This window comes from Orussus abietinus, unplaced genomic scaffold (genome assembly GCF_000612105.2).
Source record: "Orussus abietinus isolate OABI.00-Male unplaced genomic scaffold, Oabi_2.0 scaffold196, whole genome shotgun sequence".
Classification (NCBI taxonomy): domain Eukaryota; kingdom Metazoa; phylum Arthropoda; class Insecta; order Hymenoptera; family Orussidae; genus Orussus; species Orussus abietinus.
Window position 1 is genome coordinate 26,337 of NW_019394398.1, and position 22,015 is coordinate 48,351.

General features: G+C 52.7%; 1 protein-coding gene across 1 annotated transcript in view; it reads left to right on the plus strand.

Moving 5' to 3' along the window:
• LOC105700088 (arp2/3 complex-activating protein rickA) overlaps positions 1 to 20,003 on the plus strand; it is a 44,254-nt gene extending 24,251 nt beyond the window's left edge. Inside the window, exons 6-9 of the mRNA XM_012425673.1 lie at positions 12,818 to 12,861; positions 17,864 to 17,924; positions 18,098 to 18,144; positions 18,934 to 20,003. Coding sequence (XP_012281096.1) covers positions 12,818 to 12,861; positions 17,864 to 17,924; positions 18,098 to 18,144; positions 18,934 to 19,757 — 976 coding nt within the window. The 3' untranslated portion in view covers positions 19,758 to 20,003. The remainder of the gene's footprint in view (positions 1 to 12,817; positions 12,862 to 17,863; positions 17,925 to 18,097; positions 18,145 to 18,933) is intronic.
• Positions 20,004 to 22,015: the final 2,012 nt, after the last annotated feature.

The following is a 22,015-nucleotide window of genomic DNA, read 5'->3' on the forward strand; positions in this document are numbered from 1 at the left end:
CTCCGAAACCTCGAATTACCATCGTTTTAGCATACAAGCGCATACAACACTTTTTTTGCTTTTATCCCGTTCAAATGCGAGTTTATCGACTATCAGAGTGTTCTAAATTCTCGTAAAATTGTCCTCACCATTTCGATTCTCATATCATAGCCTTCGATAATTATCGATATTGATCGAAATATGAGTGCTCGATGCCATTTTGGTTCTGGTCTGGGGTGAGTTAAAAGCTTTTTTTGAAAAATCCGAATTTTGAACGTGTCGGGACAATTCTTAGATGATCAGGAGTGATGTGTCAAAGTTTCGGACAGTTTGGTCTTTTACCCTTAAAAAAAAGTGTTGTATTCGAATCGACTGATTTGAAGGGGGTTTCACTTCACCTTAACACGTTGACTGCCACGCGCATTTTATTTGACTGCTACGTCACCCGAATATGGGCGACGTAGCAGTCAACGTGTTAAAAAAGAAGCCCCGATTAAGGTGGGCCGAAAGTGGGCGTCAGAGGGATCAATCGTTTATAGTACTTTTCCCCGAAGTGGGTGTACGGAATCATTTGAAATTTGACAAGGTCAATACGGAGGCTGTGAGGCAGGTCCCGGCACTCGTGAGATTTCAATTTTTACTTTAAATTGGCCTATATGACACTTTCAAGAATTTTGTGTATATAGTAAATGAAGTTTCCGGAGACAGGGATTAGGCCTCGTATGCGAAGTTAAGGCCGTTCTTTACCCTGGATGGCATGCCCGACCGCAGTTTGTAGCGTTATCATTTGTAAGGTCTTTCCTTATTTCCCTAGTCGTATGTCAAGTCCTTTTTAGGGACTGGCGCCTATCTCTCGCGACTACTTCTTCGACGGCCCACGGGAGAGGAGAAAGCGGGCCGGCGACTGCGTTCCGCGCCAAGTACTCCTGGGTACCCACACTCGCGCATCTATACGCGCGCGGACCCCTCATGCAAATCAGGCCCGCGGACCGGCCGCGGCCGGCTAATTAACTGTAATAAACGTCGGATGATTTACCGAACGACGGGCGTCGCTGCGAAGGTTCGTCGGGGCCCGATCCAATACAATCCCGGGCCTTGCCTCTCTTTTCCATATTTCCTCGGAAAAAAAAGAAAAAGAAATGTCTCCCCCCTCGTTCATTTTTTCACAATTTATTAGTTTCATCTCCGCGCGCTTGTCTCCTTCCTCTTCTTTTTTTACCTTTTTCCGCCTTAATCGCGATAACGGAATTCGCGTTTAATTTGCGGGAGGAATGCGGTCGGGTGGAGGCGCGATTTCCCGTGACGTCCGTCGAGATGGCGCACAGTAGTCCAGTCCGACGTGCGTCCCGGCACGGGTGACGCATATGGGATGAGGCCCCGATGAGGCCCCGGCATGTATATACGCCTCCCAGAGGTCCGGGTCGTGGTTTCAAACGTTAACTGCGGGGACTTTAACGGCCCCGTCACTGTCGCCTCGGCTTTGCGTTTCTGCCGTTAACGCGCCGCGGGTCCCCGGCCTCTCGCGTTTCCCGCTTGCGGTCTTCATTCCGCGGCCTTTTCCGCCTGCCTCCCGGGAAAAGGGCCCGCGCGAACATTCCTGGGCCCACCCTATAAGACTTCACTTGGAACCATTTCTCTGGGAACATTTGAAATGATTTCATACGTGAAATTTCAGGGGCGTTGGGACCTTCCCCAGCGCCTCCACGTTCAGGCGGGAGAATTTCGAACGATTCGGAAGCTAGTAGACGCCGCTTTCCTGTCCCCTTAAGGAGTTCAGGAGTCGAGGATTAAAAGGGACGGTTAGAGGGGGGAGCGGGATTTTTCCGGGGGAAAGGATCTTCCGGGACTTCCGGGAGTCCGCAGAGAGCACGGGGGATCCTGACAGAGGGGTCCCGAAGGACTTCCATGCCGCTCGTCGGGTCAAAGGACGACCGGTGGACAGTCCCTCTTCCTGGCGCACAAAGGACGGGCCATCCTCGGCGGCGGCGCGTTAAATCGAGGATAAATCGGTGATAAATCGGTGATTCACTTTGTTGGCTTAACGGCCTCGCGGAATGCCGCACCTTCCTCGGGGACGGGGACACGGCCTCTTTGTCGATTCCCCGAGGTGGCCGCTTTTCGCGTCCCTCCTCGTCTCCCTCCTTCCGACGTCGAGTCCTTTGTTTTTGTGCGTCCTCTCGGTCCTTTATTTGCGCGGTCGCGTAACATATATCACGCTTAACTGGAACCGGCAATTAAGCGCCTATCCTTGATGAGCGCGGATCGTTTACCGAAAGACGAGGAACGGAGTCAGAGGTGAAACTAGGCGCCACTTAATAAACTAGATATCCTTGAACCGGGAGAGAGAGACTTGATCTCGAACCGCAATCCTTGCTATCTCCCTCCTCCTTCGAGGATTCCCAAGAATGGGGACTTATCCACCTCACTGAGATCCATTTTACATTTTTTAGTAACCCTTTCTTCATCCACTGGGTGTACATTGGTATAGATAAGAAGTGCCGACGGGTATTCTGTATCGAAGAAGGTAGATAGAAAATTTACTTGGTTTATCCCTAGCTGACAGTTTCCCGTCAAGTGCACGTTTCCTTCTCTGGAGGCGGTCGGCCGGTCGGCGGTTTTCATATCGGACGCCCCTTTATATTACAGTGATCAGAAATTAATTTAAAAAATGATCTCCTCGTTACCAAAAATACTTTGTATCGAGGAAGCATCCGTATTTATTCGTATCGATTCATCTCTACCGGACTTAGCTTTGCGCCAAGTCCACGTTTCCTTCTCTGGAGGCGGTCGGCCGGTCGGCGGTCTTTCAATTACTGGAACGTGGGACCGACAAATCGACGACATCGGGCCCCAGGGTCGCGTATCACGGTAGACCGGCTCCCACGGGACAAATTCGGCCGATCCTCCCGTGGGACGTCACCTTCCCAGCGGTCTTCACTCCTGGCGATGGATATCGCTGATTAATGCCGAACCCGCCGAGCCGTCTCGACGGCGCACGTACCGGGGGACGTGCACGAGCGACGACGTGTGCAGTCGACGTGGAACCCTCGCCGGCGATCATCGCGCCGATAGAGCCTCCTCGTTAGCCGCTAGAACACGGATTAAGCAATTCCGCGCGGAACGCCATGTTAATTGAAACATAAACACCGGGACGAGCGGCGTAGAGGAGCGGAATTCCCGGACGGAACATCGCGCCCTCTTTCTCCTCGACAATGAGTAATTGTCAACCGAGCCTCGGTACCCCACCCCCTTTAAAGTAACTCGTTAATTACTTCCTCCGTACCTAATTCCTTACATTTAATCGAGTCGTGCACCTTTTTTTGCACCTCCATTTTTTTCCAATTTCTCCTTGGGAATGCTCCGAGGGAAAGAAAGTCCCCTCCAGAAAAACCGGCATTATGGCATCCAGCTGATCTTTGGCTACTGTCGAGAAAATAAGAGTACCCGACATATGTGCCCATAATTATGAAAGTGGTCTAAGTCATATATTTTTTGTTTCGAAATTACATTGAATTAATTTCGTTTGAAATAATATGGCGTGAAATAACTGATAAACTCATTTTTTTTTTTTTTTAATTTTGACTTAGACCACTTTCATAATTATGGGCACATATGACATTACTCTTTCATTAACATCCTCGTTAGTTGAGGCGAATCTTTTTCATTCATTTCAGGAGATATCACCTCCACTTGATATCAATTCACCAGCGTCTGGGTTTCGTTATCTTGATAATTGAAAAATGATTTTATCGGGCTTGGAAATTTTCTTCGGCGAGGAGTAATTTCTCCTAGAAAGTACATTTCTCACCCGGGGCGGTTTGGGGTGTCGCCTTTGTTTTTTTTTGTTTTTTTTTTATTCGCGCGAGTGCAGGCGAGCGCACGAGCGTGTCGGGCGAGCTGGCGTGGGCGTCCTGGCGCCTCATCGAGGGCGACGTCTTTATTCGCCTGGACGTCGAACATAGGTTTTCGCGTGTAGCACGTCGTGTACCGGCGAGACAATGCCCCCATGCATCGGGTGCATCCCATGCATCCCATGCATCCCGTGCACGGCGGCCTATTCGCTGTACGTCCTGCGCTCGCCATACATCCCGAGGGAACGTAAGGGGATACCCTGGTCGATTGAGATCGCAAGTCTCGACTTACCGACTTCAGAGAAAGGGGAGAGAGAGAGCCGAGGGGATCTCTTTCTCTCTCGTTTGGGGCATCGCCGGACGTTTTAACGTCGCGATAATTGGCGATCTTCGGTCTGCATCGAGGTGGGACCTTTTCCGCGATTATTTGGGCCCGACGAAAGCGGCGCTCCCTGGGTCCACCCACGAGTTCGGCGAATCGCGGGCGAGTCGGCCTCTCTTTCCTCTCGAGAGGGGACCCATCTCAAATATTGTGACGGGAGGGCCTAAGGCCCAAAGAAGCGACCGGGCCCCGGGGAGCCCATTGTGGGTGGCGAGGCGTCGCGAATTTTCGGGCCCTTTCTCGCCACTTCTCGCCTTCCATTAACCCTAGGCCCCGTGTATCGTTTTTTTTATCCTCCAGCTCGTGGCTCGGGTCCACCCTTAATAAATGAATATCGACCCTGCCTGATGCCCTTCGGGTAAACGTTTCCTCTCAGGGGTACAGGGAAATAGCCGAATCTCATCACCTTAAGGGGTAGGTTCAATAAATGTGCTATAAAATCCCGCCTCCGTTTTCGATTGAAAAAATGCATTTTAGTTATGAAGAAAAAAAAATTTCTCCAGCTCGTAGCTCAGGTCCACCCTTAATAAATGAATATCCACCCTGTCTGATGCCCTTTGGCTAAATGTTTTCTCTCAGGGGTACAGGGAAATAGCCGAATCTCATCACCTTAAGGGGTAGGTTCAATAAATGTGCTATGAAATCTCGCCTCCGTTTTCGATTAAAAAAATGCATTTTAGTTATGAAAAAAAAAAAAAATTCCTGACAACTGCATATAACCCCTAAAGGTGAGGGGAAATTTTGTGGAAAAAAATTTGTTTTTCGTACACATTTTGGGCAGTTTCAAAGAGAACGAAACGCCCGGAATTTCTGTGCTGGACCGACGGAGACCCTGAAGAAAGCACGAATGCACGGGATTATTCACGGGCCCCGTTCGTGCGTGGGTCATCGATTGAGAAACAGTCGAGTCCACGAGTGTTTGCCCGGTACTTCGGCTCGAGGCATCCCCTCTCCGTTTCACTCTTAACTCTTGGGCCCGAGTTCCTATGGGCCCTCTCGGGCCCATGGTCGTGCAAACAAGGGACCGTTCACCTTCCTACGGTGTTCCGGCCGGGTCGCATGCATTAAACATCCTCAAACACGGGGAGGTGGCTCGGGGTCATCTCGCTTTTGGGACTGCTCCCAAAACTGCGCAACCGCGTGCCCAGATTCTAAGCTTATTTGCACTTTCTAGGTATTTTCCTTTTTTAGTCCTTTTATTTGCTCTTTTTATATCGGAGGGTCTTTGTAGTTCGTTTCGAAATTGCTCCTTTGGATGGACCGAGAGGAGCCGGGAGGAAGGTTGCTCGGCTTCTTCGAGGTGTTACATCTGGAAGAGAGTTGAGATGACTCCGTAATTTCATGACTCCACCAACCGGCGAGGGATCGATGAGAATAGGGATTTCTTTAAGGTTAAAATCCACTAGGATCGATGATTTTAACCGATCGTTTATGACACTTCTCTCGGGACCGAGGGCACCGATTCGTTTCGAACTCTGCAACGCGAATACGAAGACCTTAAGATAGGCCTTGATATCTTTTCTTTTTGTATGAGGAAATCTTTAAATTATTAATCAGGATGGATTTTAAAAAGTTGAAATTTCCTCCGGCCCAGGACTTTCCTCGGAGTCACTGTATTCACGTGGTGAAGTTTCAAACGACTCGGTTCACCTTCTTCGGAGGAAGTTTTCATGAACGATCGACCCCTCGGATGGCACTTTTACGTCCCCTTAACGGGGGTCATCGCGTACCCTGAGGATCTTCTGTCCTCCCCTGGTGACTCGGGTCATCCTCGGTGCTTCGCGTCTGCCGGCGGGTCTGATCTGCCTAGGGAGGCAAGGTTGCCTCGGAGGTGCTGCACAGGGTGGTGGTCTAGGTTCGCAAGGTGCCTGGTACCTGGAGGTCGACGCTGGATCGCAGGGTGCCTGGTATCTGGCCTGTTCTGGTTGGCAGCAAGCCGGCATCCTGGTCCTCGTGGTCTCTATCGTCGAGCCGAGATGGATGTTTAATTTCAAAGAGGACGACAAAAGCGATTTCTCGAAGAGCCGACTCACCGTACTGGTCCTCCTGGTCCTCGTCTTCCAGATCCGAGACGTCGTCGTCTGCGGAAGGAACGATTGTCATGAAAGGGGGGGGGGAAATAGGGACTTTTTTAGCGGTCGGGGACGATTTGGGCAGTTTGCTTAAAATGACGAAGGCGACCATTTCCTTGAGATGATCCGACCGCTGGGAAAATACCTGGAAAATTGAACACCCTGCCGACGAAGCGTCCTGATTTTCCAGGATTTCACTGGTTCCGCGAGGGGCGATCTCCAGAGGCCGAGAGGAGCCGATATCACGGGCCGATGATAACGGGAGAAATCGGAAGGAAATGGGAGGAAATTGATGAAAATCGGAGAAGAGATTCTCCCGAGTCTGCACGGGGCGGGACCAAGATGGCGCCGTAACCGGCGCGAATTACGGCCATAGCGGGCGAAGAGATTGTTTCCTGCGGGGATAAATATCGGTAGGCGAGACCTGGGGCACCCTAGCCGAGGGGAACGTCCCCTGGACCCCTTCTAGACGGCCTGAGAAACCCTTCCATGGGGAACCGGGTCCCTCTTCTTGCCGGACGCCGCGGCCGAGGCGTAGGTGCTCGCGTTATAAGGCGCTTCCTTGCGCGTTATAAAAGGGGCCCCTTCGCGCGGGATCCCCGCAAGATTGTATTATGCAAATGCCGGGCGATAAAGATGACAGAGTCCCGGGAGAAAATCCCCGGGCCTGGCTCGCTAAGCCAGAGCATAAACCGCGTTTAAGGAAGGCGGCGACCTCGAGCGGGCTCGGCCATGGGGGGCGCGGTTTTATGCACCCTAACGCGCGAATTCAATCTTTTCTTCTTTTTTTTTTTATTTCTCATTTCTTTTCATCCCCCCTCCACCGATAGTCCGACTTTCAGTGCCTGTCGAGGTGTGGCGAAAGTTGCCCGTGTTTCGTGATACGTCACACTTTACCTCCCGAGGGAGGAAAGTGGTCACTTTCCGCCCTCAAGATAGTGGAGCCCAGAAAACCCTCGTCCGTAATCGCCCAATTTTCTCCCAGGTTACGTGACGTACTATTTTCGTTTTTTCTTCGTATCTATGCCCTGAGAAAATGAAGGATCTGGGGACTGAAGGAAATATCTTTGCTAGAATCATATATAATTGCAAGAAACGAGGATTTCGTCGTTTTTTTTCCCTATGTCGCTGATTCAAACGAATTTTCCTTTACTCCGATATTTCCTTCGGTGTGTTCGATCGCGGGATTTTGTCGTGGCGATATGCATGTTTCTTTGAGTCAACAGTTTTATCCTGTCCCCGATATATGCCCTGGGAAAATAAAAGATCGGTTAACTGAAGGAAATATCGTTGCTAGAATCATATATAATTGCAAGAAACGAGGATTTCGTCGTTTTTTTTTTCCTATGTCGCTGATTCAAACGAATTTTCCTTTACTCCGATATTTCCTTCGGCGTGTTCGATCGCAGGATTTTGTCGTGGCGATATGCATATTTCTTTGAGTCAACAGTTTTGTCTCTCTCGGGGCATGAGTCCTTCCTTTCTGACTCCTTTTTCTCGCCGATTTGGGCAATTGTCGGCGACTCACAAACCAACCGTCGTCGCACTATGGACACTCCCGTGATGTCGGCCAGGTCGGGCCTTCGGCCCACTCCTCGGATGGGCCCTATGGGCCTGGCGTTCTCCGGGAAGGGCCTACGAGAGAAGATGGAACCTCGGATGTCCCGAGGGAACTTCAACGACATCGGGATGTACTCGTCCTCCTCGTCGTAGACCAGTCTTCTCCGAGCACTACCTCCGTAGTCCTCCAACACCGGCCTACCCCTTCTTCCCCCTTGCGGGGGGGATCTGAGAGGACATCGGGTCCCTTTATTGTGGTTCCACGGAATGATAAACGTGCATCGAGCGAAACAATGAATTTCTAGGAAAATCAAACCTCTTGTCTCTGGTCTTTTGGGGAGACTGTCTACGAGACGCGGTCTAATTTCATTTTCAAGCAACGCAAGTTACGACCAATATTGGATTTCCTCAAGCTCGTAATATTAACGACAAGCTCGGAATTTAGTACATAAAATTCGTTTAGCAAAGTCATGACGTCAAGTCATCGTAATTTGGGTTGCGAAATCGATGAGCCTTATGAGATCAATTTGGAGAGACCATCGACGAGACGCGGTCCCATTTCATTTTCAAGCAACGCAAGTTACGACCAACACTGGATTTCTTTAAGCTCGAAATCTTAACGTTAAGCTCTAAATTTTGTACGTAAACTTCTTTTAGAAAAGTCATGGCATTAAGTCATCGTAATTTGAGTTGCGAAATCGATGAGCTTTATGAGATCAATTTGGAGAGACCATCGACGAGACACGGTCCAATTTCATTTTCAAGCAACGCAAGTTACGACCAATATTGGATTTCCTCAAGCTCGTAATATTAACGACAAGCTCGGAATTTAGTACATAAAATTCGTTTAGCAAAGTCATGACGTCAAGTCATCGTAATTTGGGTTGCGAAATCGATGAGCCTTATGAGATCAATTTGAAGGGAACCGAGACATTTCTTTGGCAAGGGGTTGGATCGCCGCGAGTATTTAATTTCTCCTAGAAAGTACATTTTTTCGCTCGGAGTGAAGAAGTTTAATAGCTTTTCCCATGGAGGGGTAATTTATGGGCTAATTAAATCGCGACATGGTTGGGTTAGGGTTATACGCACATTTCATACTGCGAGTACGGCACGTAGGGGTCAGGCTCTGGATCGTCACTTCCGCAGTTGCACATGACGTCCGGATGGACTTGAGAATTTTGTAATTTTAGGATTTCCGAATTTCCGAATTTTGCAGTTTCGGCCGAAAGGGTTTCTTTTTTTGGTGGGAAGGGATGTCAGGTCACGTTGACATTTTTTTTTTCAATTTGGCTGTCATGACGGGAAGAGCGAGGGCTCTTGGAGATCTTCGCAGCCTCCTCTGATTCTGCTCGTTGGATTCGATATATCGATCGAATTTCAGTCGGTTGCCGATTTTGCCCAATTTCGATCAACGTCTTTCTTCTAATGTTTGGGCACGCGACGCGCACGCGCGATGCGCACGTTGCATACTTGTAATTCACGCGCTTTACGCGAAATGCACGCGCTATGTGCTTACTTGAAATTCACACGTTTTATGCGAAATGCTTGCGCTATATACTTGCAGTTCGCACAGTTTACACCAAATACACGTGCTATGTACTTGCAATTCATGCGCTTTACACAAAATGCACGCGCTGTGTACTTGCAATTCAAGCACTTTACGCGAAATACACGCGCTATATACTTGCAATTCATGCGCTTTACACGGAATGCACGCGATATATACTTACCTTTCACACACTTTGCGCGAAATACATGCGCTATATACTCGCAATTCATGCGCTTTACGCGAAATGCGCGCGCTATATATTTGCAATTCACGCGGTTTACGTGAAATGCATGCGCTATATACTTACCTTTCACGCGCTTTACGCGAAATGCATGCGCTATATATTTGCAATTCAAGCACTTTCCGCGAGATACATGCGCTATATGCTTGCAATTCATGTGCTTTACGCGAAATGCACGCGCTATATACTCATCTTTCACGCGCTTTACCCAATATGCGTGCGGTATATACTTGCAATACACACACTTTACGCGAAATGCACGCGCTATATACTTACCTTTTTCGCGCTTTACGCGAAATACATGCGCTATATGTTTGCAATTCATGTGCTTTACGCGAAATGCACGCGCTATATACTCATCTTTCACACACTTTACGCGAAATGCACGCGCTATATACTTGCAATTCACGCGATTTACGTGAAATGCATGCGCTATATACTTACCTTTTATGCGCTTTACGCGAAATGCATGCGCTATGTACTTGCAATTCACACACTTTGCGCGAAATACTCGCGCTATATACTTGCAATTCATGTGCTTTACGCGAAATACCCGCGCTATATACTTGCAATTCATGTGCTTTACGCGAAATGTACGCGCTATATACTTGCTTTTCACGCGCTTTACGCGAAATGCATGCGCTATATACTTGCAATACACCCACTTTACGCGAAATACCCGCGCTATATACTTGCAATTCACCCACTTTACGCGAAATACCCGCGCTATATACTTGCAATTCATGCGCTTTACGTGAAATGCATGCGCCATATAGTTTCAATTCATGCGCTGCACGCGACATGCACGCGCATTGTACGCTTTGCACGCGTCCGTCCGGGCGGGCGCGTGCGCTCGGCCACACACGCCGCGATATTCAAATGAGGCCCCTCGGTGCATCCGACTATCGCACGGCTATAAACGCCATCCGATGCACCGAGATGCGCCGATGCACCGGGGTACAAGCGCGATATGCGTGACCGCTTGTTTTATGCGCGACTCCGCGACGCACACCCCAGGATGCCCGACCTGGTGAACAATCGATTCTTGAATAGTAATTAACCCCCCCCCTCGGGCTTAATGACACACCTCTTCGTGCACGCCGGTTTCTTTGCCCTCTTTCTCCGGACTTCGGCTCGATGAAAAATGTTGCACCGGCAAAAAAGACCGGAGCAGATTTTTTTCCCCCTTACGCCACAATGTCGGGAAACTACGATTTTCCATTTTTATCCATTTATATTATAGATAAGCCGATACGAAAGGGTCCTGTTTATGAAATTTCTCTCCGAAAGGGGGTGACGAATCGTTTTAAACTTCCCCACGTGAATGTGGAGGCCCTAAAGAAGGTCTGAGCACTCCTGAGATTTTAATTATTTTTTTGTTTAGTTTATAAACATTGTTTTTAATTGAAATTTTACGGACATCGGGAGCTTCCCTGGGGCCTCCATACTCACCTGGTGGAATTTCAGATGATACGTTATCAAGCTGTTAGGAGGGAAGCGTCATTGATGTTCCGAGATGTCACTTTCGTACCGCCTTAAGCATGGTTAATTTCTCCTGATAAGAGTGATAACGCCGATTTGTCGGAGAAATGGGCTTGATTTGGGCGGCGCAACGGAGATCGGGAGAGAATCCGTGATTCGAGTCGAGGTCGAAATTAATTTGACTGGCGTCATTTTTCATTTGGGGCCTTAGGCCCTGTCCGGGGGCCTTAAGCCAAAATGGCGCCCGGAGGCACGCCGCCTCTTCGTCCCCTCGGCCAGTCTTCTGATTGATAACCTCACATTTATCCCCGCTTTGTTCGGCCGAGATGCGACGTTTCTATCCGTCGTGTGATAAAAGCAAGAGGTGTCAGCCCTGAACCCGGACGAATCGATTCGCCCCTTTGATCCTCCTCGGCGTGTAGCTCGTCTCTGTAAGGCCCAATTTTCCGGCCCCGAAAACATTCCGTCGATCGAGAAGTCTCAGGAGAAATGCACTGGTACTATTTCCACAGGGATAGACTGTCTTAATATATGTATATTTTTCTAACCGTGCGAAACCGCCGCCGTGAAAAATTGGGCCCACTTTGCCCGGAGGCCCCAATTCCGAAGAGTGGGGCCCGATCGCCGAGTGAGTTGGCGGTGTTATAATCGGGTTAGACTAATCGGCGCCGTGTTAGGGGGTGCCCGGAAGATGAAAGGGAACGCGGGCGCTAAAGGGGCCCTATTAAGAGGCCCAGGGCCGTATAATCGCCAGCCCTCGCCTACTTAGGGCCCAAAAGAGACCGCGCTCCCGCCAGAAACCAATCGCTCCGAGGGGGAGCCTCCAAGAGGGCCCAGGGACGATTTCGCGTCAATCAAGATGTATCTGGGCCCTAATGCCCAGACGGGGAAACGACAGAAATAATCGAGGATGAACGCGACGAAACGGTCGGCTCCACCTCTGGGCCCTATAAGGCCCCGGAGATAAAATCGCCTCTGACTTGGTTTTCCTAATTTCTACCTTGAAAAAAAGATTGCTCATTCAACCGGAGGGATACTTCATAAGTCCCAAGTTTTTTTTTTTTTTTTTTTTAAATAAAATTAAACGGTATCGAATTGGAATAAGTATGCAAATTACTCAATTCAGGGGGTCGGGGGGAGTTTGTCCCTTTTTCCCTGGGTCATTGTCGGAGTTTAAAAATCGTGGGGCGCATTTGTGGTCCCCAGGAGGGGAGGATGCATTCCGGGGCCCGAGGTCCTCCGGGCGCGTGCTCTGCTGGGCCTGACGGGCCCCACCCGCGGGAAGATGGATGCGAGTCGCGAGCGAGATCGGCATGCGCGGAATTCGCCGCAGCGGATCCCGCGGCACCCACGGCCCGGTCGGTCCCGGGGGAATAATTTATCGAGTAGTCGCGGGCCTTAATTCGTTAATAAGCGGGCCCCCTCGGGGCCTTATGGCGGGGGAGGCGGCGCACCTCGGGGAGGATCGACGATGCGCGATGAGGCACGGCCTGCGTCCCCGTGAATTATCGCCAGCGGACCCTGGCTTTCGATCCTAGAAATCCTCCCTGGGCCCTAGGGCCCAGAACGGGACGACCCCCTTCTCGAGGAGGAGCGATCGCCGAGGAACTCCGAATTCCTCCTCCCCCGTCTCCGCCCGAAATGCACTTCGTTCTTCGAGTTGCGCTTTTTTTCCTGAACGTTCTCTCTCTTCGGTTGCAGGTTCTTCAAATCGATGGACGACTTCTCCTCGACGAGCGGCGACGGTGAGTCTCTTTTTATTTATTCCACGTACGTTATTAGCCCTTTTAGTGCCGGGCAACGATGCATCCTCGTATTACAAATGCCGCAGATTTCGGCACTTGTTAATGAATTCGGCACTAAAGGGGTTAATTATCGCGACTCCAAAGAGGTGGCGATCGGAAAATAGCGAGACCGCCCTGTTACTTGTTAAGAAAATCGTTGCATTTCCCGAGGGAAAACGTATTAAAAGAGACGATTCACTTCGTGAAACATTCGGATTGACGCGAGTAATCGATTTCGCCCGGTAAGCAGGGTTGACAAAAATCAAGATTTCTTGTACAGAAATAAAAAATCCCAGACTTTTTATTCCATCTTGACTGAAATTACCTTTTTTCCTTGTGCGATTTTAATTATTTAAATGAACTTTTAATTATTTATGTGATTTTATTTTAATTAATTTAATCGGCTCCACTCTGCTGGAAAGTGCATTTTTCGCTCGGTGCATCCTTGGCTCTTCTTGTCCCTTGCAGCTTGCGTGTCGCTTCGGCACTTTGGCAGCTACTCAGCGTGCTGCACACGCATTTGCACGCACGCAGAAGGCGTGCGCAGCTTCCGTGCGCGAGCCGGTATTCCGCTCCGTTTTTCCGCCTCTGTTCGTCCTTCGCCCGACGTCCATGTCGGCTCCCAGTCTTTCCGGTTCCCTCGTTCCTCCGGCCATCTCTGGTTCGTTCTCGAGGTTCGAGGGAGCGAAGGATCGCCCACGCACGGCCGCGTTTGCCGGCCGTTGTTAATTATCTGCCGCCGTTTATCAACCGGCCGGGAAGAAAGTTCCCTCGAGCGAGAGCGTTCCCCTCTTCCCCTTTCCTTGATCTCCTCGACCACGTGTGTCGTTCTCCGATTCCGTCCTTCGCCTTCCACGTCCTCTTCGACTTCATCTTCAGGGTCCTCCTTTAAATTCGAACGAACCAGGCCCTTGCGAATTTGTAGGGTTTACGTGGGGGGATGGAGAGATCCGGCACTCGAAGTGGAATTTTGGGCCCTACGGCCCGATTTTGTTGTATCGCTATGGTGCAGTTGACGCGGGTCCCGATTCCGTTCTTCGCCTTCCTCGTCCTCTTCGACTTCATCTTTAGGGTCCTCCTTTAATTTCGAACGAACCAGGCCCTTGCGAATTGGTAGGGTTTACGTGGGGGGATGGAGAGATCCAGCACTCGACGTGGAATTTTGGGCCCTACGGCCCGATTTTGTTGTATCGCTATGGCGAAGTTGACGCGGGGCCCGATTCCGTCCTTCGCCTTCTTCGCCCTCTTCGACTTCATCTTCAGGGTCCTCCTTTAAATTCGAACGAACCAGGCCCTTGCGAATTTGTAGGGTTTACGTAGGGGGATGGAGAGATCCAGCATTCGACGTGGAATTTTGGGCCCCACGGCCCGATTTTGTTGTATCGCTATAGCGCAGTTAACGGTGCAGTTGACACCGTCCCCGGAATTCGTCGCGGACAGGCCCCGGTTCCCACGTGGGAAACGTCGCGGCGCGCGCGACGCTCGTGGGCGAGGACGGGCTCGGGCCGTCGCGGCGCCGCGCAAGGCCGGGGCCCTAGGGCCCACGGAATTCCGAGGCGGGCGGGGCTGCTTCGGGTGCCACTTAGCATTTATCAATTCCACGGGGCCCGGGCCCGGTTGTCCGGAGCGACGTCCGGCATATCGGGCCGGTATCGGGGGCCCTGGCTCGGATGCCGGACACGAGCCGGGCTCCAATGACGGGGCCCGAGGACCCACCGGGAGAGGGCCCCGCGTCCAGCCCCGCGATGAAGAAATCACCCGGCCTGGACCGCTCGAGATCGATCTCCGGGATAGGGAAGACGAAGTGCCCCGGGAGGAGCGCGGACGGTATCGTTCATCGGGCCCCCGGGAGGGGCCCGATTCGGGCCCGTAATCGCGGCCCCGCGGAAACCAGCTGACGAAACGTCGCGAAGAAGTCACCGTTCCCGGGGGAATGGGCCTTTTTACGTGGGCGAGAACCGGGTATAACTAGGTCACCATGTATCCGGCCCGTTTCGAGGGCCCAGAATTTAGCGTCGGCCGCCGATCTGCATCAAGGAGGCCCCCACCACCGGGAGGGCCCGGCGATCCACCGGGGGCTATTTGAGGCCCTCCTTGCGTACATCATATCGCCACGTTATGCAAGTCCCTTCGGGGTTAGGGCCCGGACTACTCCAGTAGTCCTAAAACCGAGCTCCCGCACTTGCCGGGAGTGGCGAGGCCCTAAGGCCCTCGAGAGGCCAAGGCCTATCTGGGCCTGAATCACGCTCGAATTGCCCTGAACGAAAAGAATCACTTTTCATGAAAGAAAATTCCGATCGATTTATGAGACCAGTACGTCATTCCATCCAAAGTGTGGGATCACATTCATTAATTGCGATGTAACTTTAATTAATGCCCCATCAATTTCATTTATATTCTCAATACTTGAGACCAATTGTTCGTGGGCCAGATCGGACAAACCGCAGCTGAACCGCACGCCGTCCTTGGGGAGTCCGCCCCGGGTCCAGAGTCGATCCGTTTCTTGACATACAGCTCCAAGGCCGATCCCTGACGAGGTCATCGGATCACCGGATCAAGAGATCACGAGATCTGGGTCTCGAAACCGCAGGATCGCTGTCCGGCGCCGTCGATCCTGCGACGCACTCGATCCTGGCGTTCTCCAGGACGAGATCTCTTGTTCTTTTCTTTTTTTTTTTTATCGACCTAACAAAACTGCAGCGACGAATCGATGGCAACGAAATAGCCGCGATATATCGCTGGCATTGAAATGGCAGCGACGAATCTACGGCGACATATCGGCAGCGATGAATCGACGGCGCCAAATCGACGATGAAACGTCTTGGACCGATCGATCTCGGGCCCACGGGGAGGACGTTTTTTTAAGACGATTCACTGCAAGTCGAGATGCATTCCTGGGCCTTACGGGGTATCCGGCCCACCAGGAGGTGCGCTCCAGATTCGCATTAGATGGCGACGTGGTCCGAGGGTATCCTCGGGTCCCTCGTGTAACTTACACGGCGCGCAAGAGCCGCGGTGAGATGACCTCGGGTCTGATAAACCGGGAGGAATGAGCTGACGTTTACTCGGTCCGAGCTGAACGAGCAAACGAGAGCAACTCTCGGATTACCTCTGCATTTTTAGACCCGACCTTAACGGCCGGGGCGGGATCCTGAAGAGCCTTGGATGTCCTTCGGGGGAGGACCTCTCCGCTGGGCGCGGTGGTGACAAAGAATCCTATTTCGTTCATGGAAACTTATAGGGGGCTTAAGGTGGTTCGAAAGGCGCCGAGAAATTCATCCGTCAGGTTTAGCAAGAAGTTTTAGACATATCTCGAACAGGCCACTTTTGTGTCACCTTAATGTAATCGTGGTTTTAAGGTGACGTGAAAGTGGCGTCAAATAGGTTTTGTTTATAAAACTTTTCTCCCAACTCGGTATACCGAATAGTTTGAAACTTTACAACGTGAATAGGAAGACTGTAAGGAAGGTCCCGAAAGTCATGAAATTTCAATTCTTTTCAAATTTGTTTATAGGTATTTTAAAAATAGTTTGTAAAAAATGATATTTCCCGAGTTTCAGGACCTACCTTAGGGTCGCCATATTCACGTTTTAAAGTATGAAACGATTTGAGACACCCACTTTGTGGAAAAGTTTTATGAACGATTGACCTTCCGGTTGCCACTTTCACATCCCCTTAACAGGGGTCGAAGAATTCGATGAAAATCCCCCCCTGTTCCTGGATTCCGTGAGCGTGTCGCGAGACGTCCCGCGGGCTGCTCGTTTTAAGGCCCAAAGGGCCCTCTCGGGTTACGCCCTAGGGTCCCGGGGCCCTATCTGCGCCATCGGCGAGTTCCCGTTTTACGTTTTACGTTTTACGTTTTACATTTTACATCTCGCATCCTGCGAGTCCTACGTTCTATACGTGTATCTCGTCCTGGACGCGGGCCCGGGAGGCGCCGGGTCCCTCTCGGGTATCTCCTGGGGGGACTTAACCCCCGGGGTGAGGCCCCGAGCAGTCCCGGTGATATTTTCGCGGAGTTATCGCGATAACACGGCCCGGAGCCCGGCCGATCGCTCCGCGTTTCCAGGGATCGATCGAGAGTCGGATTTCTCGCCGGTTTTGCGGGCCCGATGGGCCTCAAGGCCCCGCCGATAACTCGCCGAGGTGTACGGACACGTATCGGGGGATATGCCGCTCCATTACCGGGACTTAACCCTTATTAAAGCGAACACCTCGCCGAATCGAGAGGCCCGGTCCCCGAGGTCGCGTCGCGCGGGCCCCGACTGCTCCGTAGGGCCCCTGCCAATTTGCGGCAATATTATAATACGACGATTTTGTTATATCGTAATCTCGCGATCCGAGGCCGCTTTGCTCGAGTGTTCTCGGGGCCCGGGGCTAAATTGATGACCCCTCCGAGATCTGCCACTTAGGGCCCGATTTCTGCCCCTCCCTCCGCGTTGGGCCCCGCCGGATGACCTCGCTTGCACAAACGGAGAAAGTATCTCACGACCCCCGGACCTTTCCGAATTTCCTCGGGATCGCTCAAGAGAAGAAAAGCTCCGACACCGGTCCCAACGGATTCTGGGCCCGATTTCTATTTCCAGGGCCCAGAAAGCCGCGGCCCGCCTTTGGAGCGTCCCCCCTCTTTTCCTCTCGGTACACGTTGGGCCCTGTGCACGACTTGTAACGCGGGGATGGATACAAATCACTATCGATCGGTTGCCAAATTAACCAGGTGATCGATCACGGTCCCGCGTGAAAGTGGGCCCTTTCACGGGAATTGGGGCCCCCGGGTCCCTCCCTTGGAATTTCCCTGAAGAGAAGTGCCTTCCTCTGCCTCTCCTGGAAATGTACAACTCCCGTGCTGAGAAATATATGTAATAAGTATATATAATGTAATAAGTAAATGTATGTAATAAGGCCCGAAAAATTCCTCGATGGGACCCAAGTGCATTTATCTCTTCTCGTGTGTGTGTTTCAGATGATTTGGTAGGTGTCCACTGTACCCATGGAGTGAACCGCACCGGGTACCTCATCTGCAGGTACGCTGAGAATTATTAACAGACTTTAAGTTGGGCCTTCCCTCTAATTAGTCGACTCGTACTCAAGCGAGGGTCCGAAAGGCCCTCTCTGTGAATTCGGGCCCCTTCCCCTTGGCCCCGCAACTGCCCAGGCGTGCGGCATACTGACCCTTCCCTTCTTTTTCTCGTTGCAGGTACCTCGTGCAGCAATTGGGCTGGGAATGTCAAGACTCGATAAAAGGTATAATCTTCCTGGATATCGTTAACTCGGCGAGATATATCGCGGGTATCCGTAAGGGTAGACGTTGCTCCTCTTCGCGGCGTCCTCATGGGCCGCCATCTTGGAAATTCGCGCGTCCACTTCCAGCATTGATACGTAAACCATCGATTAGAAACAAATTGCGAATCCCGTGAAATGATTCGATCGTGGCTTAGATATCGTTATCAAATTCTAAGGTTAAGGGAGAATTTAGGAAACGCGACGTATGCGTATCGGTGACCTAGAGTTTGGATTTTTTAAATGAAGAGTGGAGTCGCGTTCCAGTTCGGGTTCGGTGGAGGATTTCCAATATGGCGGCGCCAAGGACTCGCAGTCCCAGGGATCGGCAGGAAAGGTGGCCGTTTAGCGTCGCAGGGGTCCGTAAATCGGGTCTCGGGTCCCGGCGACGCGACGCGAGGTACGGCGTCGGCGGGACGATGGGTTACGTCTTCCTTCCCCGGCGTCGCCGCCGTAACGCGACCCGACGCCCACCGGAATTACGACGCGACGCCACCTTGGACCGAGATAGGGACCTTGGCCGAGGCCACGAAGTAGCGCAAGAAAGCTCCCACTCTAAGTTTTCGGGGAAAATTCTAACCCCAGGTGTCCTTCGAGTCGGTAGCGACCCTGGCGACTCTAGCGACTTAGTGGCCCTAGTGATCTTAGTGATCCTAGTGACCCTAGCAATCCTAGCGATCCTAGCGACTCTCGCAGAGGAGGTGGAGGATCTTGGCAAGACGAGTAGCGTGGACATTCCGGCTTGTGTTTCAGCGTTCGAGGAGGCGCGCGGCCACACGTTTGACCGGGAGATCTTCGTGAACGACCTGAAGAAGGTGCCGAAGGGGGAGAAGATCGACACGAGCAAGGTGACGAGGTCGCAGCCAGTCCCGATGCGCAAGATGTTGCTGAAGGATCATACGCTGAAGCGATTCGGCCGGCACCACCTGATGGGCCCACCGGGCCCCCCAGGATTCGTTCCGCCACCAGGACGTCGAGGTTTCGCGGCAAACGGGGCCCCGTATCCACAGCCCTTCGGTTTCAGGCCCCCAGGAGGGTTCGGGCCCATGGGTCCGCCGCCAGGTCCCATGCCGCCTCCGCCGCCGGGCCCCATGTTCGGGCCCCCTCGGGCTCTGAGGCCCTCGCGGCCGCCGCCCCCCAGGTTCGGCCTGCCGCCTCACCCGATGCGGCCGCCGCTGCCGCCACCCGGGCCCGGAGGCATGCCGCCTCGGCCGGGTTTCCACCCGATGCGCATGCCCGTGCCTCCCAGGATGCCCCCGGGACCCCCCCGACTACCGCCGTGCCCGCCGCCCCGGATCCCCGGCCCCCAGATGCCGCCACCCCCGCCGCCGGTGGTCGCGAAACGCCTGCAGACTCCTAAGAAGAAGGTCCGCCGCGACGTGCCGACTGCCCCAGGACCCCGGAGCTCTGCCCTCCACCAGGTCAGCCGCCTGCGGCCCAGGAACCTTGGCGGACCCAAGCCTCCGGCAAAGGAGCAGGACTTCACCGTGGACACCTTCGAGGAGAACCTCGCGAGCACCAGGCCCACCCCTGGGCCCGTGCGCCGGCCCAAGACCCGCTTCGGACTGCCCAAGTGACGAATGCCACCCCTAGGGAGGCGAACTGTCTAACCCTCGACCCCGCGACCGACTCGACTCTCTCTCTGTATGATACGCCCGCGCCGCAGCCCGGGGCCCGCTTGTACCCCCCGGGCCCCGCTCTGCGGCCCTCCAAGACGTCGTCGCGGATTCATCCTGTCCTTTTTATTACGGAGCGTTCACTTTTAACGACGGCGCTTACGCCGGTGACCGCGCGTCTCCGATTTGACTAAATAAAGTGCACCTTGTCGGTACGAAGGGAGTAGGTCGAATTGGAGGCACCCCGGGACCGTAGGGTCCATCGGGACGACCTCGGCTAGGACGTGGCGAGTCCCGTTCCCGAAGTTAACCCAACCTTCGTTGCATAGACACCCCGGGTATCCTAGACGGTGCCGACCTGCTGGGGCTCCGCGCTCTGCAGCCGAGTCGCCTGGGCGGAGGTGGAGGCGCGACGCGCGACCAATTGGTGACCTCGCAAGAGGGTCCGTCCGATTAAGGCGATTCAATATTCGGCCCATATCTCGTCCTCGTCGCGAAGGTTGGAGGTCGTAGGTCGGCCGCGTAGGTGGTACACGTCCCTCGACGCGGCCCGGCCGTACATCACGCGGAGCCGCCGGGCCGCGCGTGGAATAATTCCGGCGCGGAATCGCCCGCGAGGGCGCAGGCGTCGCGACGCGGGCCCGCCTTTTGGGCCTATCGCCTTGAAACATTGAGATCGGTATCCCGGAGGGGGCCCGCTATCTCTCGACAACCGGAGGACGGCCGTTATATCCCCGAAGATATTATCCCCCTCGGCGATTCTTTCCTTTTTTTTTTTTCTTTTCTTTCATTTCTTCTCTTTATCCAAATTTATCTTCCCGGAGGAAAATTAGGCGCGAAATGTCCGCCCGGTGATTTGTCGATGCCGAGGAGACGCCACTCGATAGCCTTATACACCTCTCACCTCGTCCTGGGGCATTGCTCCGAATTGAAAATCGGTTTCCAAATTGAGGATCTGAAAATTCGACCCACCTCGTAATCGCGCTATCGGTTCTTACCGTTTTTTTTTTTACGAGATACTCGAATTTACGGTCGCCTCGAGGCTTCCATTTCCCGGATTTTAATTACGCGCGTAATTGCTCGGGTTTCTTCCTCCCTCCGTATCTGCGGATCTGGGCCCAACGGGCCCTAGGGCCCCGGATCGGCGCGCCGCGATACGCCAGGGCGACCCCGCGTTCCCCGGGTCCCGGAAAGACAACCGGGGAAAGAAATGAGCGGATCACCCACGATCTCTCCCGGGGGAGACGGGAGGGAGCTCTCTTTTTCTTTCGCGAAATTAAGATAAGATCGGCCCGTCTCGTACTGGGCCCTCCCGTCATCGTTGCAACGCGATACACCTGGGCCTTACCTCTTGGAGTTACGTTTGCGCGAGTACAATAATATCGACTGGTTTAAGGGGACCCCTGGGCCCCACGTCTCGGCAATAAACCGGAGGTTTCGGCAATTCGCGTTATCCCCACCGATTTAGGGACCTGGTTGGGCCCTGGCCCCACTTTCATCCTTTTTTCTTCGACTCCTTGGGACTTTCCAAATTAACCCTTCGGCTACTAAGAGCGCTTATAGGCGCTCGACGTTTGGCCCAATATTGCCTGCACGGTAGGACGAATTTCGCCCGTATGTCGAAATGGATCCATGTTCGAAGGGTTAATCTACGCGGATTTTTTGACAAGTAGAATCTTATCGGTGGATCGTCTTATTGGGAAGAGGTGGGCCTTGGTTCTTTGATTAAAATGATCTGCGGACGAATTTCCGAGATCGCGGTCATGTTGATCAACATTGTCGCGTCGACGAGCTCTGCGGATTTTTCGAAACTACTGGTGGGGAGGCCTTCGCGTCCTCGGGTGTTTTCGGGTGTTTTCGGGTGTCTTCGGGCGCCTTTTGGCGAGCTCGACAAATCTCTCGCCTCCATTTGGGCCCTATTAAATTAGAACGCAATTGGGCCGAGGAGCGGACGAGTTGCGGCGCGTTTAGTTGTAAGGCGGAATGCCACTCGGTCGGGTGTCCCGAAGGACGCGGATCTTCGGGAATTTCGGGAGTGTAGGATATTATTATAGGAACTCCAGACTTTGAGGATCGACGAGAAGAGATGTGGACGAGGTAAACCCCGATGCTGCGACCCAGGGGAGAGGCCGAAGGAGCCATGAAGACGACCTCCAGGAGTCCCGGGGGATCTCTTCGAGATGCGCATTTTGGAATGCGAGGTTAGTGAACTTGGGACA